Genomic DNA, 27,760 nt, shown 5'->3' on the forward strand with positions numbered 1-27,760 from the left:
GAAGCTTGCATTACAGTGTTTTCTTGGTCAGTGCAATATACTTCCAAAATCTTTCCATGTTTAATGTTTGCTGAGGATCTATGGCCCTTTAACATGCTGTGTCTCCCACAGAGCCTCATTACAACACATTTTTATTGCTTGAAGAGAGTCACATATCTTACATTGTTCTCATGTCTGGGATTTCAGCAAATGTGGTTGTACAGGGGATGAACTATCTAACTCATTCAGTCTGAGAACTGTGCTCTTTTGCTTCTCTTGTAGAGCGGGAGGACACTGCCCTGGAGGTGACAGAGAGCAATGCCACATCAGTGGTGGATGGGGATAAACGGGTGAAACGGCGGCTGCTTATGGGTAGGCGCCTTCACTCCTCACTTGGCCACTGCCATTGTCCCTTTCTCATCCCAACTTATTGCATCAGACCTGAATTTGGGAGCCACATGCCCTCAGACCAGCTGGACCGGGGTGAGCAGCCCCTGTGAAGCCAGGGTGTGTGTCTGTTCTTCACCAGTGCTGTTGCTTAATCACCAACTAAGCAAGACCCCTGGTTTCATGGCCATCAGAATAATCAGGTTAACATCCCAGCACAGCCCCCACCTAGCTGTAAGACTTGGCAAACTTCCCTGAGGCTCTGTCTCTTGGTCTTTCTTTGAAATGGATGTAATAGTCCACTTCTTAGGGCCAGTGTGTTCATCCATTTTCATACAGCCATAAATAACTGCCTGAGACTGGTTAACTTATAAAGGAAACAGGTGTAATTGACTCACAGTTTCACTTGGCTGGGGAGGCCTCAGGAAACTTACTCTCATGGTGGAAAGCAAAGGGGAAGCAAGGCACCTTCTTCACAAGGTGGAAGAATAAATGCAGGAGGAACTACCAAACACTTGTAAAACCATGAGATCTCATGAGAACAGCATGGGGGAAACCACCCCCAGGATCCAATCACCTCCACCTGATCTCTCCCTTGACACAAGGGGGTTATGGGGATTATAACTCAAGATGAGATTGGGTGGGGAAATAAAGCCTGACCATATCAGTCAATATGCTCAATTAAAATAATAATATGCAAAGGTGCCCGGAGTCCACTGCCTGGGACCGAGTGGGTGGGCAGTGAAGTCAACTCTCTTCCTCTGAAGCAGCCTCTAGCTCAGAATGGTAGCTAGTCCTTTTTTGTGTCCACTGAGTCTTCTATTTCTGACTCAGCTGATAATGGTGGAGAGATGAATGGAGAGGGGCAGCACTTGGCTGTGGGACAAGGGAAGGCCTGCCTGCAGGTCCAGCAGTCAAGCTGGAGACAAGCAGAAATAGAGGTGGTGGCCAGTGGGGTGGGAGTCAGACAGATCCTTTGGTGCATTACTCCTTCTGGAGAAAGTTTGGCTCAACCTAAACAAAACCCATCTTTTGACAGTTTCTGGATTTAACAGTCAGGCAAGGTATCGCACAGCCATTGGTTACCAAGCAGGTAACCTTTCTGAGCGCTTTTCTGTTCTTTAGAAATTATCATTTTTCATTGTCTTAAGTGAAAATAGTACATATGAGTAACATAGAAACTTAATTACTTTTAGGCTTGTAATGAATTGCATCATTTCCTGTCTCATAACTTCCCGTTTCTTCATCCCATTTGCCAGAGACAACAATATTCAGTTCTTCTAGTTGTTTCTTCTTCTGATTCCTCCTCTCCCATATTTCTGAAAAATGAAGGGTATACAGTTATTTCTTTCCTTCTTTCTTTCTTTCTTTTCTCTTTTTTTTTTGAGACAGAGCCTAATTCTGTTGCCCCCAGGCTGAGGTGCTGTGGTGTGATCATGTCTCACTGCAACATCCATCTCCCAGGCTCGAGGGATTCTCCCACCTCAGCTTCCTGAGTAGCTGGACTACAGGCACGCGCCACTGCATCTGGCTAATATTTGTATTTTTTGTAGAGAAGAGGTTTCGCCATGTTGCCCAGGCTGGTCTTGACTTCTGGGCTCAAGCAATCTGCCTACCTTGGCCTCTCAAAGTATTTGGATTATACATGTGAGCCTTCATGCTTGGCCTTAGTTATTTCTTGATGTGTCTGTTTTAGGTGGTAGATTTGAAAGACTAGGCTTTAGCTCTCACTGATTCCCCACTCAAAACACACACACATCTGCTCTCTCCCTATACCCTTCATATAGTCTTCTCACGATTTAAATCAATATTACGTGCTTACATTATTCTGACTTTGAATAGCTAAGTATGATTCACCTGAGTCATGTAATGTGCTATGATTATATTTTCTTTGTTTACTTAGTTTTCTAAGTACCTCTTACCTGTTCTTTTACAAATTTCTGACATAAAGCTATAAAACACTTTTTAATGTGTTCAAATACAGTGTAGGTAACTTATCAATTCAATTTTCTTCGTAAAAAAATTTCTCGGAGGCTTCCAGCCTGCCCTAGCAGGGCCTGGATATCTTGGCTGAGTGCATGTCTCTCATCTGGGCATTTACCATCAGCCTGTAATTCCTTTTGCCACTCTCCTCTTGAGTGGATCCTTCGTCTTGTCTCTCGTTAGTTTATCCAGTAAATGAGATAGAGGTATTTAAATATTTGCATGCCTGAAAATGCCTTTATATTCTACCTGCACCCTTTATTGAGAATTTTGGCTCAGTGTAAAAGTCAGAATTGGAAAGAATTTTCCATCACTGTTTTGAAGTTAGTGCACCATTGTTTTCAAGAAGGCAGTGTTGTTTTGAGAAGTTTAAACTCATTTTTATTCTTGATCCTTTGTATGAAACCTGTGAAAGCTTCTCTCTGAACACTTCCAGGATCTTCTCCTTGTCCCCAGCGATCTGAAATTTTACAATAATTTTCCTTATTGTGGGATTTTGCCCACCTATTGTGAGTACTTTTCAATATCAACATTCAAGTACCTTGGTTCTGAGAAATTTTCTTTGACAGATTTCTTTTTGTGTGTGGTTTTCTTTTCTTTTTTTTTTTTTCTGGAGAAGGCTCACTCTGTCGCCCAGCCTCCCAGCCTGGAGTGCAATGGTGAGATCTCAACTCACTGCAACTTCCGCCTCCTGGGTTCAGGCAATTATCCTGCCTCAGCCTCCCGAGTAACTGAGACTAGTCACATGCCACCATGGTTGGCTAATTTTTAGTAGAGATGGGGTTTTGCCATGTTGGCCAGGCTGGTCTTGAACTCCTGGCCTCAAGTGATCCACTAGCCTCGGCCTCCCAAAGTGCTGGGATTACAGATGTGAGCTGCTGCGCCTGTCTTCTTTGATAAATTTCTTTACTCCATTTTCACTGTCCTTTCCCTCTGGAACTCTTATTAGCTAGCTGTTGTAACTCCTGGATTGACCCTCTAATTTTTTTTTCTTTTCTCTCCCTTGTATTTTTGTTCTTTCTCTTTTCTCTCCTTTGTATTTTTGTTCTGCTTTCTAGGAGAGTTTTCATTTGTTTCTTCTAATCTTTCCATGGGATTCTTTAAAATTTTTCATTTTCATATTTTAATTTTTCAAGAATTTTACTTTGGTCTTTTGTTTTAGGAACCTACTCTTATTTCATGGATGCTTTTCTTATCTCCCTGAGGAAATTAATTATAAGATTTTAACTCCTCTTCTGTTCTCTAGATTATCTTTGTTTCCTCCAAGTTTCTTTTTCTCTGTTTGTTTGATCTGGTATATTTATTCCATATTAGAGGCTTTCCAGAAATGTCTAGTGATTCTTGACCGATTTTTCATATTTAATAATGAAATACTAAAAAGCCAATTGGATATTCTATTGACTGGTGGGCTTCATGTTTGAGTGTCCAGGCAGTGACTTAACCATTTCATCTGGAGATCCTTGAATGCTAATACGGTTAGGTCTTTTTGTTTGGGCAAGTCAATTTAGCTGGAGAGGAGTCCTTCAGTCACCTGCCTATAGGCTTAGCTGCTGGCATCCTGGGTTGCAGTGTTGTTTCAACATAGCTTTGTGGAACTTTCAATGACTGTTATTTTAACATAGCTTTTCGAAACTTTCAGTGGCTTTAAATCTGCCAGTAGGGAGCTGAGGGAGCGGGGGGGAGGGGCAAGAGGGTTTGAGATCTCTTTTTCAGAGTATAGACTTTCACCTGATGGCACTCCCTCTCCTCCTCTGCTATTCTTGGTGCCCTTGAGCCTGGTGCCTCTCTGGTCCAGACTTCTCTGCTATAGCCAGAATAGGAGAGGGGTAGTCACATGGCTATATGGAATTAAGGAGGAACTCGGGGGTTTATATCTTTCAGATGCAGATTCTTCATTAATCTTCCTGGTTATTTTTAAAATTATACTTTAAGTTCTGGAGTACATGTGCAGAACGTGCGGGTTAGTTACATAGGTGTACACGTGCCACGGTGGTTTGTTGCACCCATCAACCTGTCATCTATATTAGGTATTTCTCGTAATGCTATCCCTCCCCTAGCCCCCTGTCCGATCCTGTTTTTAACTCCGTCCTCATCTCTGCCTCTAGAATAACTTGATACGTCCAATTCCTGAGTCTTTCTAGGATTCTGGGGGCTCACATGAGTTTACCAGTTGTCAGCACCCCTTCTGCAGACCACTAGGATCTAGCTTTCTTCTATGTCAGATACTGCTTTTCTGCTAACATTCCACTTCCAGAATATTTGACATCTTTCATCTATTGTATTTTCTTTGTCTTTAAGGATTTATACTTTAAAAAATTTGTTATTTATTCTCATATTTGTGAGGTTTTGAACGGAACAGAGATAAACATACATGTCGTATCTGCATGTTTAATTAGGATTAAGCTTGTCCCCTTCAGGGTTTTTTTTTCTTCTTTTCTTGAGACAGGGTCTTACATTGTTGCTCAGGCTGGAGTGCAGTGGCACAAACATGGCTCACTGTAACCTTGACCTCCTGGGCTCAAGTGATCTTCCTGCTTCAGCCTCCTGAGTACCTGGAACCACAGGTGTGTGTCACCATGCCTGGCTAATTTTTAAAAATTTTTATAGAGATGGGGGTCTCACCATGTTGCCCAGGCTGGCCTCAGGCGATCCTCCCACCTTGGCCTCCCAAAGTGTTGGGATTACAGGGGTAAGCCACCACCCCCACCCCCACACCTCACCCCCAGCCTTTAAAATGAGGTAGCTATGGAAAAAAAAAAAATCATGTTTCTAGATGCCTATGTGCTAACAATTCAATAACTGTTGAATAGTACTTGTCTATTACTTGGACTCACTGTATGAGATACAGAACTAGAAGGCTGTTTGCTTATTGTTTCTCATCTCCATAGTTGCAATCATCTCCATAGTTGCAATTTAACAATGTGGCTTATTTTTCAGGTGGTTATGAAAGGGCTTTCTCCTTTCAGGGAAAGTGAAACTTCTAACTTGAGTAAATTGGCGGTGAAGTTACAAGGGTGAAGACAGGAGTCTGCAACAAGGCAGTGGTTGGGGCGGCAATGCTTACCCACTCTTGCTTTGCACATTCCTCATATTGATAGGAGAAGGTTCAAGATTAAGAAAGGACCATCCCGTTTGTCCTGTTCTGCACTCACCTCTAGCCTGCCAGACGCGGTCCTACTTAGCAGGTTGCTGGCTGCAGATCAGCAGGAACTTTCAGTGGCTTTCAATCTGCCAGTAGGGGGAGTGGCTCTGCAGGTTGGGAGACATCTTTACCCCTCTGGTCACCCTGACAATCTTCCTCAGGAACTAGAACTCATTTAGCTGCACCTGTTCTCCTTCTAGCCCATCTGCAGGTAGCAGAGACCTGGGGTGTACCCATGAGTACCCCACCATGCTGCTTGGCTTCCATGACCTTCGTCAGCTGTATCAGCACTCCTTTAGGAAGCTAATTGTCTTTTCTTACCTCCTTGCCAGAAACATGTGCTGTCAACAATGGAGGCTGTGACCGCACCTGTAAGGATACTTCGACAGGTGTTCGCTGCAGCTGTCCTGTTGGATTCACTCTCCAGTTGGATGGGAAGACATGTAAAGGTAGCCTCCACCTCTCCAGGGAGGCTGGGTGCCCGGTTATGGAGGGAAGACCCATGTTGCTAACATGTGGGGATAAAGGGGGCATACCCTCCATACCCCAAGTGACTCCAGATTTGCTTATGATTCATATCAATGGAAGCTTTTTTTCCCTTGGCTAGTGGAAGGTTATAGTTGAGTAAGCTTAATTATAACCAACTTAATTACACTAATTGTTGAGGAGGTCAGCCTCTACAAGCATCAAATAATTCATTTCAGACCGTGGCCTTATTAGAAAAAGGCAGTTAAAGGAAGCATTCATTTGCGGGAGATAATATCAACATATCATACATAATAGCCTAGATATTTTTATGTAAATAGTAGTCAAGATGATTATCCAGAGGGCTTAATGAATAACTGTACCATTAACTTTTACTGATGGAGAGAGACCCCAATGACTTGCTTGTATTTCGCGGGCAAGAGTACAAAGGATTCGTCCTTTAGCATGATAAGAAGCAGATAACCAATTACCAGACGAAACTGGGAAAGATAAGATTGAGTATCAGGAATCATTTTAAAACATTGAAGCTATTTGATCATCGTGTAACTTGCCAAAACAAATGCTGTAGTCCTTTATAGCTTTAATCATTAAACTTGAATATACGGTGTACTAAAGGGACCCATCTTATCTTGAGACAGCAATACAAGATGAGAATATAATAGGACATCATCATTTTTTCCCAGAGTTTGTTTCCTTAATGCCAGTCAAGGGCATCATAAGTCAGAGTTCTCAAGATGATGAAACACTTGTCTTTCAAAACTGGTTACCAGCCAGACAAGAAAACATGTGTAAGGTTAAAAACATCAGCAAACATTCTTAAATGCTTTTCTGAGTTTTCTTTTAATTGCAGAGACTAATGAACACACACAATGGCCCGTCAGGGAGCTGTGGAAAATGAGGCAAGTGTTGCTCTCTGATGTGCCCGATGCTTGCCTGTTGCAGATATTGACGAGTGCCAGACCCGCAATGGAGGTTGTGATCATTTCTGCAAAAACACCGTGGGCAGTTTTGACTGCAGCTGCAAAAAAGGATTTAAATTATTAACAGATGAGAAGTCTTGCCAAGGTATGTGCTGAAAACATAGCTGTGCCATGCAACGGCCCACTGGTTGGAGCAGAGACCATGTAACCCCCTCCTGGCAGAGACTGGCTCATCAGGCTTCTTGACAGGGCCACTAATCCAACTTTTATCCTAGGCTTCACTCATTTCATTTTTTTTCTTCATAAAATGTATGACTCAAGCCTTCACTCATTTCATCCATTAGGTAGAATCAAAACACTCATGTCGATCACAGGTATATTTTGGAAATTAAGCTATTAATGGTTAGAGAACACCTTAAAGAACCCAGCTGATGTGATTACAGCAGAGCTCACTGCTAGAAATGGAATGGAAAACAGAATGCAAACAGGGTTGCAGTGGGGTGTTGATATTATGAACAATTTTCCTTTTCTAAAATTTCCTTTAACGTTATTTATCACAAAAGTTGATGGCAAAAGTCTATAGATTTAGTTAACATGCCCCCTCAGCAAAAAGTTGTGGTTAATCTACGATCAAGATTATGTGCCAGTTGGTCTCTTTTTTACAGCACTTGTTTTATTTTTTAAAATTATTTATTTTGAGACAGAGTCTCACAATTGCCTAGGCTGGAGTCCAGTGGCACCATCTTGGTTCACTGCAACCTCTGTCTCCCAGGTTCAAGCAATTCTTCTGCCTCAGCCTCCTGAGTAGCTGGGATTACAGGCACCTAACACCATACCCAGCTAATTTCTGAATTTTTAGTAGAGCCAGGGTTTCACATGTTGGCTAGGCTGATCTCGAATTCCTGACCTCAGGTGATCTGCCTGCCTCGGCCTCCCAGAGTGCTGAGATTACAGGCGTGGGCCACTGAACCCAGCCCAGCACTTGTTTTAAGTGACCAGCCTTTGATCTTTGAAGAGAGGGAAGGCAGAGAGGGACGGGGAGGGCTTGTGAGGAGGAGATGCTTGTTGATCCTTAGAGAGGATTTCAGACTCCTCAAATGCATCCTTTCCATATAAGGGCTGCAGCAAGGGGACTTTTCTGGGTAGCAGTTGTTGTTAGTTAGTATTAATAACTGTTTTTAGATGAGCACTTTCCCTTTGATATGCAGGAAGAAGTTCTTAGGAAAGATGTGCTGTCATATATTCTTGCTGCATTTTTGGGAATAAGGACTACCTAATTTATTCTGTTAGAAATCTCAGAATTAGGCTGTGTGGTGGCTCACACTATAATCTCAGCACTTTGGGAGGCCAGTCTGCCAACGTAACGAAACCCTGTCTGTACTAAATATACAAAAATTAGGCAGGTGTGATGGAGGGCATGGTGGCAGGCACTTGTAGTCTCAGCTACTTGGGAGACTGAGGCAGGAGAATTGCTTGAACACAGGAGGCAGAGGAGGTTGCAGTGAGCCGAGATCACGCCAATGCACTACAGCCTGGGCGACAGAGTGAGACTCCATCTCAAAACAAAAAACAAAACAAAACAAAACCCTCAGAATTAAATAAAAATCAGAATATAACATCTGATTTCATTTCAGAAAAAGATGTAGCATTACCTTTTTTAAAAAACATGGTTTGATGTTTGTTTTGTTTTTCTCTTGGTTTGTTCTTATAGATAATTTGTCAGGCAGTTCAAGTATATTCCCCTTTAAATTCAGTTAGTTAATTCTAGGTAATTATTGTGTGGTTTTCTTCAGTTTGACTTGGAAAGCAAATTTGCTGTTCCACATAATGTTTCCTAAGGTATAGAGCAAGCAATACTGTTGAAGCTGTGTAAACACATTAAAAAGGAATTAGAAAAGTGATCTCATTATTTTTGGCAAAGCGAGAGCCCGTACTGAGCAGCCAAAGTCAGCTACTGAACAAGTCCACTTTCTCGACAACTGCTGATATTAATAACAGATTTTATAAAATGGCATCAATTCCTAGGGAAGAAACTAGGTTTTTCTCATTTTTCACTGATCTGTCTTGGTAGAACAAATATTTTCACAGGACAAATTTACTGAAGAAATGCCAGGATTTCTGGGAAAAGCTAGGGATAAAGAGGTTTTGCAAGAGTTTCCCCTTTTTTATTTTGCTTTTCCATTCTTCCTGTTCCTTCTAAATGTTTTTTTATTAACATAGTTTCTCATGGCACACTCGGTGTTGAAAAAGTGGTCTAGCAGTGGTCTAGTTGGCTTCGACTGTGTGCTGCACTGGTCCTGGTTTATCTATTTGGAGACACAAGTTGTAACTCTGTTAAAATCCTCCAAAGAGGTCAGAGACTGAAGCACTCAAAGTCCAGCCTACAGGAAAGAGGTTGAGGGCCAGACCTGGGGAAAAGAGATGATGAGATGGACAAATGCTGCTGTGTATGACCCCAGCTGCAGTCAAGAAGGCTTCCACACTGAACCCGGAGGAGAGTGGACACGTGGGCCTGGAACGTGGGGGTGGAACAAAACCAAGGCATGGCCAAGAGGATCCAATGTAGAGTGGAACTACCACATTTCAGGGTCTGCAAAGAGAAAATTACTGAGGATATTTGTATTAATACATTCTTTCAGTGCAGAGGGCATTAAAACCCAGGATTAACTGGCCTCTTGGGGCCAGAAGACTAATTCTGAGATCAGAAAGGGATGGGAACTAGATTCACCTCCAAACCACGTGTTTCGACTTTCAATTTGCCATAGTTAATAAATTACTATTGCTGTCTTACCAATCAATAGTTATGTGACAATTGCTAGCACGTTGTAGCTTACAAAACCTCTTTTAGGTATGTTATATCATTTGGCTTCATTTAAACATTTTAAATTACTCAGCCCTGCAAGTACGCATGGGTGAGAGAGATCAACTGAGCTTTGAGGCGAGTGCAGTTTGCAACAGGATGTGGAAATGAGGGCCACGGCAGTGAGTATAATTCTTGTGGGCTGCTCCACACTTTCTTTCACAAGCAAGTGAGGAGAATGGATAGATAATGTTTTTTACCCTGTGTGTATTGTTTTTGTGTTGGTCAGCAACTGGTATTTATCATAAACCTATTCTTCACTCATCCCTCAGAGTGGGTTTCAGCTCCCCTCTCCCTTTGACCATTACAGATGTGGATGAGTGCTCTTTGGATAGGACCTGTGACCACAGCTGCATCAACCACCCTGGCACATTTGCTTGTGCTTGCAACCAAGGGTACACTCTGTATGGCTTCACCCACTGTGGAGGTGAGCAGACTGCCCCTGTTGATTTGGGAGGGGATTGAGGCTGGGCCTGGAGGGGAGCAGGGCCCACCCCTGAGGTTTGCTTTCCTATGTCGGGGGATGAAATGTACATTCCAGTCCCTGAATAATAGCAGTGAGTCCATTAACTCAAAAGAAGGATCTGTTAAAGGAATCTCCCCACATGTATCCCTTTAACCCACTAAGTGTGAAATGGAGCAGAGAGAGGGGCTGAGCTCTTCCAGCTGTGAATTCTCCATTGACTTGATTGACTTGTGGTTGTATTCAGAGAGTGAGAAGGTCTCTCCAGAGCTGACACCCTACCTGCTGGAACATCCCAGTAGATAGTAAAGTCACAGTCCTCAGAGAGGCTTGGCAGGCCACCCACCAATTCCACAGACCTGCTGTGCGTAGGAATTGGCTGCAAAGCCTTAGTTTGAGTCCCACAACTAGGTCTTTGAGCTGGAAGTGGAACTATGAAGTTTCTCCTCTCTCGGCCCATTTTGCAACATGTTCTCATGTCTCCTAACCTCATGGTCAAGCAGGCTATACCATAAACTGGATTTGGTACCAACTGACTCCCACTCCACTCCCCCAGTCATCAGATTCACCCAGCAATCTTTGAGAATACAGGTTCAGATTCCAATTCAGAATGTCTAGGGCTTCCAAGATCATCTTCCTAAGGATCTACAGGATTTGGGGATCTGAACCTGTATTCGCAAAGATTGCTGGGTGAATCTGATGACTGGGGGAGTGGAGTAGGCTTAAATACTTCCTGCCCAATCCTCCTGTCTTGTGCTTAAGACGAATGGATACTAGTGATTTGTTAGCGATAGTTATCTCCCTTCTCCCTTTCAACACATCCTTGGCATAGCCAAAAACATACTCCTTCAGGAAACCTCGAGGAAATGTACCCTGAGTATGGACGTATGTCTGGGTTTAGGTGGAGCCACCTTTTGACCTGGACTCCATCTCAGGTTGATGGGAATTCGTGCAGTCACTTCCCTTTCTCTGTGCCTCACCTGTGTAAATGGTTAAACAGGGAGTCTCAATTCTGTCTGCCTCCCTTGCTGAGCAGCTCAGGAGAATGGCAGAGTTTTAAAGTAGAAGTCTGTGTGGTGTCTGAGTTTGGACATCTGAAAGTAGAGTGTGGACCCTTCTGAGTATTGCTAATGGGGGGAATGCTTTGGTCAAAATGGAGCTTGAGGCTGGGTGCAGTGGCTCATGCCTGTAATCCCAGCATTTTGGGGAGGCAGGTGGATGACCTGAGGTCAGGAGTTCGAGACCAGCCTGGCCAACATGATGAAACCCCGTCTCTACTAAAAATGCAAAAATTAGCCAGGCATGGTGGCACATGCCTGTAATCTCAGCTACTCGGGAGGCTGAGGCAGGAGAATTACTTGAACCCCAGAGGCAGAGGTCGCAGTGAGCCAAGATCATGCCAGTGCACTCCAGCCTGAGTGACAAGAGTGAAACTCAATCTCAAAAAAAAAAAAAAAAAGCCATATCGAGCCCCGTGCCAGGAAATTTGCTGGGTGGGGAGTGGGGTGTGCAGTTAGCTGGTGCTGAGTGCTCATGCTAAAGGCAGTCAGTGCTCCCTTTGTTTAGTGAGTTTTAACCTTGTGACTCCCCTGCTGCTCCTTCCTCAAGGTAGGGACTGTGTCAGCCTGTTCAGTGACAAGCTGCTGTGACAGGAGAATATTTTGTTCTGCAGACACCGACGAGTGCAGCATCAACAACGGAGGCTGTCAGCAGGTCTGTGTGAACACAGTGGGCAACTACGAATGCCAGTGCCACCCTGGGTACAAGCTCCACTGGAATAAAAAAGACTGTGTGGGTAAGGGCCACCAAGGCACACACTCAGACAGTGGGCTGACCACTGGCCCAGAGGCAGTGTGGCTCTGCACACTCCCACATCCAACCCTGCCCTCCCTCCGCTGACTTCCCCACCAGCTGCTGCAGCCGTTCTTTAAATAGTTCAAAAACAGGAGATACTTTGCAGGATCTTTGGTGTTTCCTTCTGTGCTTCTGCATAGGTTGGAACTCACTTCTGTTTTCCTGGTTGCTTTTCTGCATGAAAAAAATGGCATATCAGGGGCTCCTTTCCCTTGGTAGGAATAAGGCCTAGCATCTGTGTTCTGTGCGGGGCATCGGCTCTACCTTCTTTTCTTGGGGACTTTGGTGATTGGGACTCAATCATCCTTGTCACACTTGGAAATGTCCTTCTCTTTCTGCAAGTGTCTATTTTGTCCTGTCTAGAAGTGAAGGGGCTCCCGCCCACAAGTGTGTCACCCCACGTGTCCCTGCATTGCGGTAAGAGTGGCGGAGGAGACAGGTGCTTCCTCAAATGTCACTCTGGCATTGACCTCTCTTCAGGTGAGTGGGGCCCGGTTCCCAGGGCAGGACCTCATGTGGGGCCAGGCCTCTGTGGTCTCCAGCTGTTAGAGTCCCTCAAAGGGCTTCCAGGCCCTCCACCAGATGCCCCTGACCACCATGCTTTGAGAGGTCCATGATTTGAGACTCCATATACTGGGTGTTTTTCTAGTGGCCCGTGTGGAATGGGATGGGGAGGGGATTTTAGCTGCTACCAGGATAGCCTGTAACCTTGCTTATGCATTTGACAAATCACATTCTGTCTGTCAGGACTGCAAGGGGCCTACTCTGTCACCTGCGGCTCTTCCTCTCCTCTCAGGAGCAAACAACAAAAATCAAATGACTCTGCTTTTGGGGGTAATTACCAAATCTACATGTTCTCTCTGGGGCTCACAGTGTTCAAGGGGCTTCATTTAGGGGGTGCTGTTCCTGGATGTTGGCTTCGTTTTTTTTCTCTTAATGTCCTTGATGCTGTGAGCATGTTCCAGGGTGCTGTTGTCTGCAGCCCAGGTGCCCTGAATGTGACTCTCCCACATAACAGATACTTACTGAGTGGCCACTGTGTGTTAGAAGGGGCTGTGGTCAGCCCTGGAGGGTCATCATCCTGGGCAGAGGCCCACAGAACTCCAGGACCAGTGGTCTGGACTCCAGAGCACCTCAGAGGCCCAGGGAGTGTGTCTGGGGCACATGGCATGGACAGAAATAGGCTTGGGCAGAGCAGGGGCGGCAGGGATTCTGTGCTGAGAAAAGGGTCCAAACCTTTTCCTGTTTGCCAAAAGATGAAGAATGAAATCCAAGGTTTTCAGGAGGCTGTGTCCTCCTGGATATAGACACCTTTGTCATTATGTTATCAGAACACCTGAATGAGGTTCATATTATATCCTGATGTCCATATTACATATATAAGCAAAACTAGAGACTCAAAGCAAGACAGTACAGCTCGCATGTGTTGACTGAGCCGTTCAAATATGCCAGCCACCATAGTACACATATTAACTGACTTAAGCCATACTACAACCCTCTGGGGAAATTTTGCTATTATCATCATTAACCAGATGAAGAAACTGAGGCTCAGAGAAGTGAAATAACTTGCCCAAAGTGGCTTAGATAAGAAATAGGGAAGCTGGGATTTGAACCCAGACAATTTGGGTCCAGAGTCTCCTGCACTATCCATCACTGCCCTTTCAGTGCACGTTTGGACTCAACCAGGGCAGACATCATGGTCTGTTTCACCAAATCTCTCAGTGACGGTTCCTTGGTGATTTAGGCCACCCCAAGGGTAGGCAAGCAAATAGCTAATAGCTATTCAGTTATTACTGTGTACCAAGCAGGGAGCTAAACATTTTCCTTTTTTAAAATGCATTATCTTATTTTATCCTTACAACAGCCTGGTAATATAGGTACTGTAATTATGTCTGTTTTACAGATGAGGACGCTGAGGCTCAGGGATATTAAGTAACTTTCTCAAGTTCTCACCACAACTTAAAGGAGCTAGGGCATTGACTTCAGAGCCTACCATATGGTTAAGACTGACTGACCCTGGGAAGAGAACAGAATTTTGCACATCAGGCCCTCAAAGTGGGACCCTTACTTCCTCTCAGACCTCAGAGCCTAGCCATGTTTAGTGAGTGCCATTTGTGTTTGGAATGACAGCTCCCTCAGCCCTGTCCTCCCATGACAGGCTTGTTTAGGAAAATCTGCCCTTCACCATTTCGCCAAACAGGCTTATCCAGATTTGAACTGGGGGATTCTGGCCTTCTTTCTCAGGAAGGCACAAAAATGACTTCATCTTTTATTTCACTGTGGAGGCTATTTTTGACCCTCTGTTATATGTGTATATATATATTTTTTGAAATAGAGTCTCACTCACTCTGTCGCCTAGGCTGGAGTACAGTGGTATGATCGTAGCTCACTGAAACCTCCACCTCCCAGGTTCAAGCGATTCTCCTGCCTCAGCCTCCTGAGTAGCTGGGATTACAGATGTGCGCCACCACACCCAGCAAATTTTTGTGTTTTTAGTAGGGATGGGGTTTCACCATGTTGGCCAGGCTGGCCTCTGTTATATTTGAGCACTGGATTTGTCTCTCACATGAGGGGGTAACGGTAACTTTTAGGAGTCTCCTGGTGGCCCCAGTCCAGGGCAATGTGTACCCCATGATCCAAGCCTCTCTTGGCCTCAGGGTAGGAGATGGGCTGAGGGTGTGCCATGTGTCGTGGGAGCTGCCGATGGACAGCTTGCTGCTTCCCATCTGGTGTCTCCATTCTTTTGCCTCTGAAGGTAACATCTCTCACTTGTTTCTTTCTGAAGATGTCGCCACCATCAGAACAAGTGTAACCTTTAAGCTAAATGAAGGCAAGTGTAGTTTGAAAAAGGCTGAGCTGTTTCCTGAGGGTCTGCGACCAGCACTACCAGGTACGGAATCAGAAGGTTGGTGTAGGGAGCTTGCCTGCATGTGGGAAGGGGCCTGTGGCCAGCCAAGCTGGAGGTCCATGGGGACCAGGGGCTGTCCAGCCAATCCAAGCACACTGCAAGATGGGATTAAACCATCCAGAACCTCCAGGGACTCATCCCAAGAGGAAGAAGAGCATAACTTCACACACACTTACGTAGTTCTGGGGTTACATTTCGGGGCTTCCTTTGCATGGTATAGTTGGTGAGGCTCTGGGGAACCCACAAGTTCATAGAAGTCAATAAAGGCTTCAGATGAATTAGCCATGTGTGGTCATATTGGGTTAAATTTTCTAGATCTGAGAGTTTGCTTGAACTATAAGCCAAAGAAATGAAAAAAAGGTTTGGCTCAGAAAAGATAACTTTGATGAATAAAGATCTAATATCCAGCTTTCCTGCTGGGTCTAGTTTTTGGAAGCAATGACCCCATTGGCTTCAGCAAAGCAAATACCATCCAAGTAGAACTGGCCTTCTTGAGAAAAGCAGAATCGAACATTCCTCTTTCTTTCCCAGCACACAGTTCCAGTATTATTTCATAGAATACTTTTGGAGATTAAAAATAAAAAGGATCAGGATTCATATATTAGGGAGGCTTCTTTCGCCAATCTACTCTTAAATCACACAAACAAATAAACCTAAAGCTCACTCTAGTCACTTTTGGCTGCCTATTTTAAGTAAGTAATTTTAAGAAACTTGGTACCTCCATTTGATGGAATATTATGCAGCTATTTTTTCTGTGTTTTCAAAGAATGTTTAATGACACAGGAAAATGGTCTTGCTATAATGCTGAGATGTAAAGCAGGAGAGAAACATTTCATATATCTAATACAATCCAAATTGTGTAAGAAAAAGTGTGGTAGAAGAAACAAAAAGAAAACTCACCATACAATTAGTTGTGGTTACATCTGGGTGGGAGGATGATGGGTAATTTCAATTTTTTTTCTGCATTTTCCAAATTTACCATAGTGAGCATTTATACTTTTAAATCTCAGGGGAGGAGGGAGGGGGCATTGTTTAAAAATAGATTTGAACCAGTCGTGGTGCCTCATACCGAGAGGCCAAGGCAGGCGGATTGCTTGAGCCCAGGACTTTGGGACCAGCCTGGGCCACATGGCAAAACCCCATCTCTACAAAAACTACAAAAAAATTAGCTGGGCCTAATGGCTCGTGCCTTTAGTCCCAGCTACTCAGTAGGTGAAGGCGGGAGGGTCACTTGAGCCTAGGAGGTTGAGCTTGCAGTGAGCTGTGTTGACACCACTACACTCCAGCCTGGGCAAAGAGCAGAACCCTTTCTCAATAAAATGAAATAAAATAAATAAAAATGATAAAAATAGACTTGGCCTGTAGTTTATTTAATGGGATTGTACTAGTGTTAATGTCTTAGTTTTAATAAATGTATGATGTTAACGTTAGGGGGGCCTGAGTGAAGGTTATGTGGGAACTCTATACTATCTTAGCAACCTTTTTATACATCGACTTATTTCAAAATGAAATGTTTAAAAACATACATATGGAAACATCAAAAAGGAAAAAGATTTAAAATGAGAATCTGTTCAGTTTAAGATTTGAAGTTACCATTTTGCAAAGGTAAGATACATCTTTAGGGGGAAAATGTGGAGAAGAAATAAATTTGCCTCCCTGTGGCCCCTGTTGATCTGTTGCTTGAATGTCCTGATAGTGTTAAAGAAGAATCTGATACAGGTAATACTTCATTTCAGTAAAGATTTTGAAATAGAGACAAATTCATGGAGTGGATGCTATGTGGACCTGCTCTTTGGTGAGGCTTAGCAGATTCACTGGAAACCATGGTGAGAGGGGAGACAGCCAAGTCAGGAACAGGGATGTGCAAAGCCCATCTTATGCAACACTTCCACTCTCCTCCTAGATGCCTTCATGATATTGTTTGCTTCTATGATGCTTTGTGCCATTTATTGTTCCTGGTTTAAAAATGAGACATCACTACTGATGGATTTTCCAGCTTTCCCTTCGGGTTAGAATGACTCCAACGTCAGTTTGCCTGAAAGCGGGAGTTGGTTTCCTTTCCACTCTGGTGCTCATTCCTTATTCAGAGCCTCAGTCCCTGCTCGGCACATCACTGTCCAGCTTTACGCAAACCAACTGTGAGAATATAAGTGCACATTACCAAACCATCAGCAAGGAATGTAAGACGACCCCTGGTTCTTGTCTTCCACAAATGTTGCCAGTCAGTTGGAAACACCTACCATTTATTCATGAAAAGAATTTTCAAGAGCTAAATTGTAAAGTTATATAGGAGGCAATGCTAGCTCTTCAAACTTAAAATGTCATTGTGCTCCAGGCTGAGGGCTTGCAGTGTCTTGGCATCTGGAGATAATCACTTAGTCCCTTGAGAGTTGTTTTAATGAAATGTTTACTGAGCTCTAGCAAATGTTCAGCTGAGTGCTTTGCCAGGATTTGGCTTCCGATAATTTTGTTTCTTCATACAGAGAAGCACAGCTCAGTAAAAGAGAGCTTCCGCTACGTAAACCTTACATGCAGCTCTGGCAAGCAAGTCCCACGAGCCCCTGGCCGACCAAGCACCCCTAAGGAAATGTTTATCACTGTTGAGTTTGAGCTTGAAACTAACCAAAAGGAGGTGACAGGTTGGTTTGAAAACAGTCTACGTTGCCAGGCTTCTCACAGCTTGCTCCTTATTTCTTTGCCTTTTACTTACCATTCTTGGGGGAAAAAAATAATGCAAACACTGAAGTATCTCCTGTTTTTTTTTTTTTTTTTAACCCTGAAACTAAATTGAATTGGTTTGGAACCTGATGATTTTCTCTGCTTCATAAAAACCCAAAGCTATCATTTTGGTCCACAAATTTCTGTTTGAATTGAATGCTGCCCAGCCTGTTAGGTAACCCCCTCCAGGTTTCTCCCTATTCTGTCCACAGGGAGCTCGGGGTGTTGGAAGGGCCTGCAGTTGATCTGGCTATTATTACACACTGCAGCCTGACCTCCTCCTGCACTGCTGTCCCTCTTGTTTCTATAGCTTCTTGTGACCTGAGCTGCATCGTAAAGCGAACCGAGAAGCGGCTCCGGAAGGCCATTCGCACACTCAGAAAGGCCGCCCACAGAGAGCAGTTTCACCTCCAGCTCTCAGGCATGAACCTCGACGTGGCTAAAAAGCCTCCCAGAACATCTGAACGCCAGGCAGAGTCCTGTGGAGTGGGCCAGGGTCACGTAGAAAATCAATGTGGTGAGTGGCCTGGGACATTCTTGCTAACAGCACAGCCTTGGGCTCCATAAATACTCAGGGTACCCAAAAGCAAGTCTGGCCCATCCTACCTTCTCAGTGCTCACTTTAGAGGACACTCTGGGCAGCCCTTCTCTTTAGTAACTGTGGTGTTTGTGTCTGTTATCCCTGCTAGGCCCAGAGTTCCCTAGGGCGAGACTGATTTTGTTCACCTCTGTGTCCTCAGTGCCTGGCATAATATCTGGCTTGTGGTGGGCACTAAAATGTTTGCTGGCTTGAGGAACAGGAGAGAAGTGGCAAGGTTGATGAGAAGAGGGGATGTTGCCCTTTACAGGTCTGAGGTATGGTGTTCTTCCCGGCTGGGGCCGGACCGCAGGGGTAAGGCACCCTGGAGCCTTCACCACACTCTGTCATCACAGCTCCTCTTATGGCCTCCCTCTGGCTTGACCAATGATGGTAATGAACAAACTCCTGTCCATATTTTGTGCAGAGGCAAAGCTAGGGGGCTGCTTGGCTGCCCTATAAGACCCCAGAGCCTCAGCCCAGGGCTCCTAATAGTGTCAGTCCATTGTATGGGTTGTGTTGGTGGTATGTGTTTCAGAATTAAATTTGAGACCTGGCGCTTGAGAAGTATCAACTCTGTCTCTCTAATAAAGCTAGCAAGAGGATCCAGGACACAAGATTCTAGGATGGTCAGTTTAGAGATTTATTTGTCACAAGAGACTCTTCTGGGTAATTATGGGAGACTTTACCTGAAAAGTCTTAGATGGGGAAAATTGGGGTCTCACTTTATAGTAATAATGATAGTGACTTATTAAGTTCTTATCTGTCATAAGCATAACACTAAACCTCATGTCTGCATTATCTCATTTAATCCTAACTGTAACCTTCAGCAAGTAGGTATTATTCCTCCCATTTAACAGCTGAAGCTCAGAGGGCTAAGTTCTCTTGTTTAAGATCACATTGATGGTTTGATTCCAAAGCCTGTGCTCTGGTCCCAAGCAGAGTGAATTTCAGCAACTAGACTTATCCAGGATAAACTGATGTCCTTTTCCAAAGTATCAGTAGAATCATGAGGCCCAAGCAATGAAGCTTAGCTAAGGAGTAAGAATTTGTGTTTCTAAATAAGCAAAGCTGAATCCAGGGGCACTTGTTCCAGATAATTGTCAGCCTTAGGCCCACAGCTCAAATTTGTTGCTTTGCCAAAACTTAGTGAAAATCAAGTGCAAAATCAAGTGTAACTGTCTACAGGGGGCTGGTTTCCATATAGTCTTGACTTTAATTCCAGCTGATTCTCTCTTAAAAAGAAGCAAAGGGAGAAAAAAAAGTAAAAACAGCCTAGCTGGTTGATCTGTTCTCATTTAAAATTCTGAGTTCCAGTTCCCATACTAAAATAGTGGTGAGAGTTGGCTGTTGCTGCCCTACTTTCCAGGATGAGTTGCAGAAACTGTCAAGGCCATCCTGGCCTCTCAGGGTTACACTGCACCCCACCCCCATCTGCTATCCTGTTAGGGTGAGGCCTCGTGGACTGGCCAGGGAGTCTTTGTGGCCAGTTAAGAAGTCAGGAAAACCTAGTGTCAAGGGCCCCATGGACTGGATCCCAGTGAGGGTATCACTAATATTACCATGGGTATGTTCCTGGGGAGTAAAGGCCCAAGGATAAGGAGCAGGAGTTACTTAACAGAGGCTGCATCACCACGACAGCCTACGAAAGACACTCAGTAGAGGGTTTGGGTAGCTGTTGTGGTGTGGGAATGTGTCCCTGAGATGCTTGTCATGCTAAATTAGATTTGATTTGTTTCTAGGGGAGGCGATGTATCTTGTCTCAAGAGCTCCCTTTAACACGGGATGAATTTTGTAGCCCTCATGGCATCAAATCTGGTCCAGGTCTGACAGCAATGTTGAAGGTTTTACCATGTAGAGAAAATAGCTCAAGGAGTTACCCGTGACACTCCTTCTTGCTGCTGAGGGAGGAAGTGGGTTTAAAGAAGCGTCAGGTGTGTTAATTAGAAAGGCTTTTTATCCAGCAGGCAGCATGTGGCAGGGGAAAGGCTGTGTGTGTGTGTGTGTGTGTGTGTGTGTGTGTGTTTGTGTCTTCTATTCCCGGTCTATTTGATGATGTTAGGACTTCATAACAACCAGGCTTCCTGATGTTTTCTGAGCTCTGGATGGTACAGATGGCGGAGACAAGCCTAGGATAGTTCTTTTTAGAAATTATTTTCAGTATCTGCAGAAAAGAGCTCCAAAAAATGGAGTCACTTCCATCTCTCCTGGAAGGTTAAAAGGATAAACATAAATCATTATATTAATGGTTTATGTTTATCTTTTTAAATATTTTAAATTTAGTTTTCAATTATAAAAGCAGTGCATATTTCCAATGGCATAGAAATGTATATAGCAAAGATGAAAGTTGCAGCTCCCTAATCCCATTCCCCAGCAGTAATCACTGTTATAGTTTGCTGTGTTATTTTTCCACAACTGTTTCTATGCACATATAAAAAGGAAATTTTATATATTCATTTAGTAAACATTTATTGAGCACCTTATGTGCCAGGTACTATTCCAGATACCAGGAATCTAGCAATGAAGAAACAAGCAAACATCTCAGCCCTCACACAGCTTACAATTTTAGAGGAAGAAGGTAGAAAACTAACCAATAAACAAGGAAAAATATTACTATCATGTAGCAGAGGGCAATAGGGATATGGAGAGCAGGCCTCCAGGGAAGTGGATAGGAAAGTGCCAGGGCAAGGTGAGGGGTGAGGGGTGAGAGCATACTCCCCCAAAGTGTGGACTGTGGTCAGGGAAGGCCTCATTGCAAAGTGTCATTTGGGCAGAGATGCAAAGGACAGGAGGAAGCAAGCTATAGAGATATCTGGGGGAAGAGAGTTTTAGGCAAAGGGAACAACAAATAGGAAAACCCCAAGGTACTGGAAGGAAGGCCAGAAGGATGAGAACTGAGAGAGGAAGGGAGGGAGAGCAAAGGCAGAGCAGCAGCAGAGGGAACTCGAAACCAGGGAGGGCTTTGAGCAGAAGAGTAACTGATGTGGTTTCAAAAGATAACTTTGGCTATTGTGTTGAAAATAGACTGTAGGTTTATGTATAAATAAACACATTTAAAAAAATAGGCTGGATGCAGTGTCTCACATCTGTAATCCCAGCACTTTGGGAAGCCAAGGTGGGAGAATCCCTTCAGGCCAGGAGTTCAATACTAGTTTGGGCAATATAGTGAGATCCTGTCTCTACAAAAAATACATTTATGTTGGTTGGTAGCACCTGTAGTCCCAGCTACTTGGGAGTCTAAGGTGGGAGGATCGTTTGAACCCAGGAGTTCGAGGCTGCAGTGAGCTATATTTGTGTCACTGCACTGCAGCCTGGGTGGCAGACCAAGAACCTGTTTTAACAAAATAAAAAATAAATATCAACACAATTTGAATAGTGCTATGTGCTATTTTTAACTGTAGTGTAGATCAAGGGCATGTCTCTAACATGATAGAGGAGCGACCTCATTTCTTTTACAGCTTCCCAGTCTGTATTTGTTTGAAGACACCAGTATTTATTAGCCCTATCCCTAGTGGTGAACATAGAAGTTATTGCTAATTTTTCTATTGCAAAGAGTGCTCAGTGAATACCATTCTTTTTACACATGGCCAATATTTCTGAAGGATAGACTTGTACAAGTACAATGGCTGACTTAGAACATGCATATTTAAAACTTTAATAGATACTACCAAATTACTTTCCCAAAAGATCATGCCAATGCATATTGCTTCCAACAGTGAACTGGAGTGTTTATTGCCCCACATCTTTGCTAACATAGATTATTTATCATTGATTCTTTAATTTTTGAAAATCTGATAAGCAAAAAAAAAAAAAAAAAAAATAGTCATTTTAACTTGGTTTTCTTTATTAATAAAACTAAGCATACTGTCTTATGCCTGTGGTCATTTGGATTCCTTCTTCTGAAAACATCCATATTCTTTGCCTATTTTTGCATTGAACTGTTTATCCTTTGAATATCATTTAGAAAATAAATTTTAAAGTCCCAATTTACACCAGAAAAAATAATCACTTCTGACCAATTGTAGATTTTCTTTCGTATTGTTATTTTGTAAAGTCTCATTAATTTGCCATTTGCGGACTTTGGGGACAGCCTGCTCTGCAAGTGACCTTTGTACCATCTGTGATCAATTTTAGCAAGATGGCAAAAAAAAAAAAAAGATTATATTCTCCAAGGAACAAATTTCTTAAGCTCTATAGTACTTCATAAAGTTCTTCATGTCTAAAGAAAATTAACTAAGACATGGATGTCTAGCTATTGTATTTTCATAATACCAGCTAAAAGATGAATTATTTAAGAAATACAATGGATAGCGTGTGTATGTATGTGTGTGTGCGTGTGCGTGTACACGTGTGTACACACTATATTTGGTTGTTTTTAAAACTTGCTGAGATTTTTGGAAGAAACAATCCAGACAACTGGCAAACTGGGAAGTATTTTAGTGCCTGGGTTCTTGAGAGACTAGGAACATTTAATTCCGTTAACAGCTTACTGCTGTTCCTCTTCAGCAACTGAGAAAAATTAATTCAACTGGTACTAATTGAGTAGCATTCTGTCCACTCTGTGCTTGGGATGAAGCGATAAGAACATAATAATCAAAGGGGCTGGTCTGTTACAAAGTTCACATTGTTAACAGAGGGAAACAGAAATTTAAAAGTAAGGTGATAAATTCAAAAGCGTAAGTGCTATGAAGAGAATAAAGCAGAGAGGATTGGAGGGAGGGTTGCTCTCCATATGGTGGCCAGGGAAGGCTCTTGGAGCAAGTGGTCAAGCACTAAGGCCCGAGTGAGGGGAAGCAGCTGGCATGTGATGCGCTCACGGTGGTGCCTGGGGGTTGTGGGGGAGCCCCCTCATCGGGGAGGATCAGTAAATGCAAAGGGCCTAGGACAGGAAGGAGCTGGGCATTTTCTTCTTTTTAAAAAGTATTATTATTCTATTTTTTAGAGATGGAGTTTTGCTATGTTACTCAGGCTGGTCTTGAACTCCTGGGTTCAAGTAATCCTCCCACCTCAGCCTCCGAGTAGCTGGGATTATAGACATGAGTCTCTGCACCTGGTTCAGATATTCTATTCTGAATTCTTTCAAAATTGATAAATTATTTGGAAATGATCAGGCAGAGATTTCCTTTTTTGTTTAAACTGAGGAAAATAAACTGTATTAGGAATATAGACCAGTGTTAGACCAGTATTTAACACACAGACTGAATAGGAAATTCTTTTAATTTAGTAAAATATTGACATGTATAGAACACTTACACTGTGTTTAGCCCTGTGCTAAGCACTTCACCTATATCATCTCATCTAATCCTCATCCCAAGTCTGTATTAACTCATCCCTTTTTACATGTAAAGAAACTGAGACACAGGATGATAAACATTTTCCACAATGTCACCCAGCAAGTAAGTGTGTCAGAGGCAGGATTCAAATACAGATCTGACTTGAGTCTGTGTTCTTTTTTTTTTTTGAAGACAGACTCTTGCTCTTGTCACCCAGGCTGGAGTACAGTGGCGCCATCCCAGCTCACTCCAACCTCTGCCTTCCAGGTTCAAGTGATTCTCCTGCCTCAGCCTTCCAAGTAGCTGGAATTACAGGCGCCTGCCATCATGCCTGGCTAATTTTTGTATTTTTAGTAGAAACGCAGTTTCACCATGTTGGCCAGGGCTGGTCTTGAACTCCTGACCTCAAGTGATCCACCCACCTTGGCCTCCAAAAGTACTGGGATTACAGGTATGAGCCACTGCACCCAACCACAAGTCTATATTCTTAATTCTCAATTTGAGTGCCCTCACCTCTCCTGGGTACAGCCTGTGCCCTGGGACCATCTTTACTTAAGCACTCATATGCATAGCCCTCCATGTACCAGCTCTGTGGGGGATGCTGAGGAAGCCTAGGTAAATAAGACACCATCATTAAGTCACACTTAACCCTCCAGGGAAGGGTCAGAGATGCCTTTCCCAAAGGGAGAAAGCCTATGCTGAGTTTTGAAGGATGTATAGATAATGGCTCAGTGGGGAGGAGTACTCAGCCCGAGGAACAGCCTTGGGAAACGAGGAAGAGCAAGGTGTGCACAGGCCATTATTGACATGTCAATGTCACTGAACCTGGAGTGCCAGGTAGGATGTGGTGGGCAACTAGGCTAATGGAAGAGCATGGCCAACTCATGGAGACCTTGGATATGCTGCTAAGGAGCCTCAACTCTATCTCTAGGTAACACATTGCCACTGGAGGATTTACTTGGGAAGTGTCCAGGTCATATGTGTATCCAGAAAAATCTCTCTGACTATACTGGAGGGAGCAGAATTAGAGGCAGAAAGACCAGTCTGGGGGCTTTTGAATGTGTTGCCTACGAGAGATTTTTTTTTTTTTGGGAATGAGTTTTGCTCTATCGTCCAGGCTGGAGTGCAGTGGTGCAATCATGGCTCACTGCAACCTCTGCCTCCTGGGTTCAAGCAATTATCCTGACTCAGTCTCCCAAGTAGCTGGGACTACAGGTGCATGCCATCACAGCCTATGAGATATTGAGAACACGAAGACGCTAGATGGAGTAGAGAAACAGCAATTGGTTGGAGAAAATAAGAGGAAAAATGAGGAGCATTTGGGGATGACATGAATTGGGGACTGAAAAAAGGAAAGAGGGGACTGAACTCAGAGAATTCTGATGTGGCCTCTGATCCTGGCACTTGCTTCCCATACGTCCCTCATCTCACCCTGCCCTGTTTCATATGCAGGAGACACTGAGAAAAAGCCAGGGGGTTGGTTGAATGATGAGATGAATGTGATCACTGGGGAAGAAATAATCAGAAGAGATTTATAGGAGAAGCAAGAAAAAAAATAGGCTTTGAGAGAGCATGAGAAAGGATGAAAAAGATACAGGAAAGGAGGCTAAAGCCTGAATATTGAGTCAGAGAAAGTGAGAGGATTGCAGGAAGTCAAGGCAAGGAGGGTTTTGAGCCAGGGAGTGAAGCAATCAGAAAAAGACTTCAGAGAGACTCATCAGTGGTAGAAAGGAAAGAGCAGTGGCTGGGAGGGACAGAAAGCCAGGGCAATATTGGAAGGTATGGCAGCAATCCAAATAAGAGACGGTGAGGATCTAAGGGACATTCGTCCCATGGGGATGAAGAACAGGGGATAGAGAGAAGGGACACAGCTGTAGGATGCTGCCGCTGAGTGAAGGGGCAGTGGGGAGAGAAGCCAGGGAGAGCTGTGGTTTGGATCCTTGGTGACTGGGAGGATATAGATGCCTGTATAACAGGAGTAAAGCCAGAGGTCAGGGAGAGAAGTGCTCCCCATGAGCAATGAGATTTCTAGGCAGAGGTGTCCATGAGTGCCTGGGAGTCTAGTGAAGCAACTTCTTCTCTTCATGTCCAGCCTAACTTGCCTAATCCCATGCCTGTACACACAGGACCAGAGCTGCCTCCTGTTAAAATGGATGGACAGTCCATGCCCCTATCTAAGGCTATGCCTCTATCTTCCACTCGAGCTGGAGCCTGTCCTCTCTCAACTTCTTAAGAATGTTGCCCCTGCTGTTGTCCCCATCCACCTCTCCCATCTCAGAATTCTTCTCTACTAGATAATTACCAACAGCACACAAACCTATTTCCTGTCTTAAAAACCAAACTAACCCTCCATTGACTTCACGCTTCTCTGTAGCTACTGCCTCATTTCTGTGTCCACCCATTCTGTGTAGAATGAAACGCTTTGAAGGAGCCATAGTCATACTTTCTTTGCCTCCTTACCTAACCTCTCCACAGATTCCTAACGACCTCTCTGGTGCCGAATCCAGCTGCCCTTTTTGACTCCTCACTGGGGCATCCTCTCTGCTGATCACTCCCTCTCCTGGAAACACTTTCTTCTTGTGGGTTTCAGACACAACACACTTCTGCTTCTCCACCTACCTCACTGGCTGCTCCCTTTTTATTTTCAATGCTGGTTCCCGTTCCTTCCCTATTTTCTGATTATCCTAGGGCTGAGTCCTTCATCCCTTCCTCTGTCTTCACACTCTCCTTGGTGACCTTACCCAGTGCCATAGCTTTAAATACTGTCACGTGTTGGTGACTCTGAAACTGCCCTCTCCAGCTCCTCTGTCCCAGAGATGTTGAACATTTAAGAACACACATACACTGTCTCTCCAAGTAAAATATATATGGATGCTTATTTATTCATAAACTATATACTTACACTATTGACTAGTATACTATGTTCATCACAAAAGACAGAATGAGATAAAGATTAAATAAACTAATTTAAAATAACTGGCTAGCATCTTAAGTAGAGTCTTTACAATTGGGCAGGGTTCATTATTAATAGTAGTGGTTGCAAATCTATTTGCCATATAGTCTTTTTGAGCATTGCTGGTGCTTTAGGTGAACTCTTGACAGATCGGAGTAAATCGTAGCTGTTTCTGTCTTATGACGTAGTTTGACAAAGAGCTAATACAGCAGTGGCCCCTTATAGGCAGTTTTGCTTTCTGTGGTTTCAGTTACCTGGGTCAACCATGGTCCAAGAATATCAGATGGGAAATTCCAGAAATAATTTGTAAGTTTTAAATTGTCCGCTGTTCAGTGGCATGATGAAATCTCATGCTGTCCTGCTCCATCCTGCCTGGGACATGAGCCCTCTCTTCATCCCGTGTACCCATGCTGTATACCCTCACCATCCTGCCTGGGACATGAGCCCTCTCTTCATCCTGCATACCCACGCTGTATACCCTCACCATCCTGCCTGGGATATGAATCATCCCTTTATCCCATGTCCCCATGCTGTGTGCCCTGCCCCGTGTTAGTCACATAGTAGTCATCTCAGTTGTCAGATTGACAGATCACAAGAAGGTTGAGTACGGTACTATAAGATACTTTGAGAGAGAGACCATATTCACATAACTTTTTATTACAGTATGTTGTGATAATTGTTTTATTATTGTTAATCTCTTGCTGTGCCTAATCTGTAAATGAAACTTTATCGTGAATAAGCACGCATAGGAAAGCCCCTAGTGTATACAGGGTGTGGTACTCTCCGAGATTCCAGGCACCCACTGGGGGTCTTGGATGGGAATCCTCCACCCCGCTGTGGACACAGGTGGCTGCTGTGCTGGGAGTAGAAGACACGCCCACGGGCGCTCTCCTGTGGTGCACATGGGCTCACGTCATGGTTACACCCTTCAGTCGGATGTTCTTCCCAGGAATCCATCAAAACTGCTCTCTATTTTGTGATGGTTTAGTTAAAACTCGATAATACAGGTCAGGACATCTCATTACCCAGGCATAGCTAAGCTGTAACTGTTCTCTATGTATTGAGAGGCAAGAGTCAGTCAGTGCCTTGCGCTTGACTTGTGGGTGCCAGTGATTCTCTTTTCTTGGTGACCCTGCGTCCTCACACGTGTCTTGTGCCTCACAGAGATGGGGACTGGCTGGGAGGCTGCTCTTACACCGTCTTCTAAACCAGGGGAGCTTCGTTTGTCTTATTTTAGGCGAAAATTCATAGGCATAG

The 27,760-nt window shown here is 43.9% G+C and overlaps 1 protein-coding gene across 5 annotated transcripts in view; it reads left to right on the forward strand.

The window, feature by feature from the left end:
• The window catches only part of SCUBE2 (signal peptide, CUB domain and EGF like domain containing 2), a 79,703-nt gene that overhangs the window by 23,156 nt on the left and 28,787 nt on the right, over nucleotides 1-27,760 (forward strand). For 3 of the 5 annotated variants that reach the window (XM_021675137.2, XM_064365191.1, XM_064365192.1), the window contains 10 exons: nucleotides 262-351; nucleotides 5,824-5,940; nucleotides 6,920-7,042; nucleotides 10,068-10,184; nucleotides 11,893-12,015; nucleotides 12,438-12,554; nucleotides 12,822-12,908; nucleotides 14,860-14,964; nucleotides 17,466-17,621; nucleotides 18,011-18,217. In XM_021675137.2, the coding sequence (XP_021530812.2) occupies nucleotides 262-351; nucleotides 5,824-5,940; nucleotides 6,920-7,042; nucleotides 10,068-10,184; nucleotides 11,893-12,015; nucleotides 12,438-12,554; nucleotides 12,822-12,908; nucleotides 14,860-14,964; nucleotides 17,466-17,621; nucleotides 18,011-18,217 (1,242 nt within the window). The remainder of the gene's footprint in view (nucleotides 1-261; nucleotides 352-5,823; nucleotides 5,941-6,919; nucleotides 7,043-10,067; nucleotides 10,185-11,892; nucleotides 12,016-12,437; nucleotides 12,555-12,821; nucleotides 12,909-14,859; nucleotides 14,965-17,465; nucleotides 17,622-18,010; nucleotides 18,218-27,760) is intronic. The other 2 variants (XM_064365193.1, XM_064365194.1) reach the window with 2 other exon arrangements.

The sequence above is a fragment of the Aotus nancymaae genome, unplaced genomic scaffold (genome assembly GCF_030222135.1).
Source record: "Aotus nancymaae isolate 86718 unplaced genomic scaffold, 86718_ANA_hifiasm-v0.15.2.pri h1tg000059l, whole genome shotgun sequence".
NCBI classification, from domain to species: Eukaryota; Metazoa; Chordata; class Mammalia; order Primates; family Aotidae; genus Aotus; species Aotus nancymaae.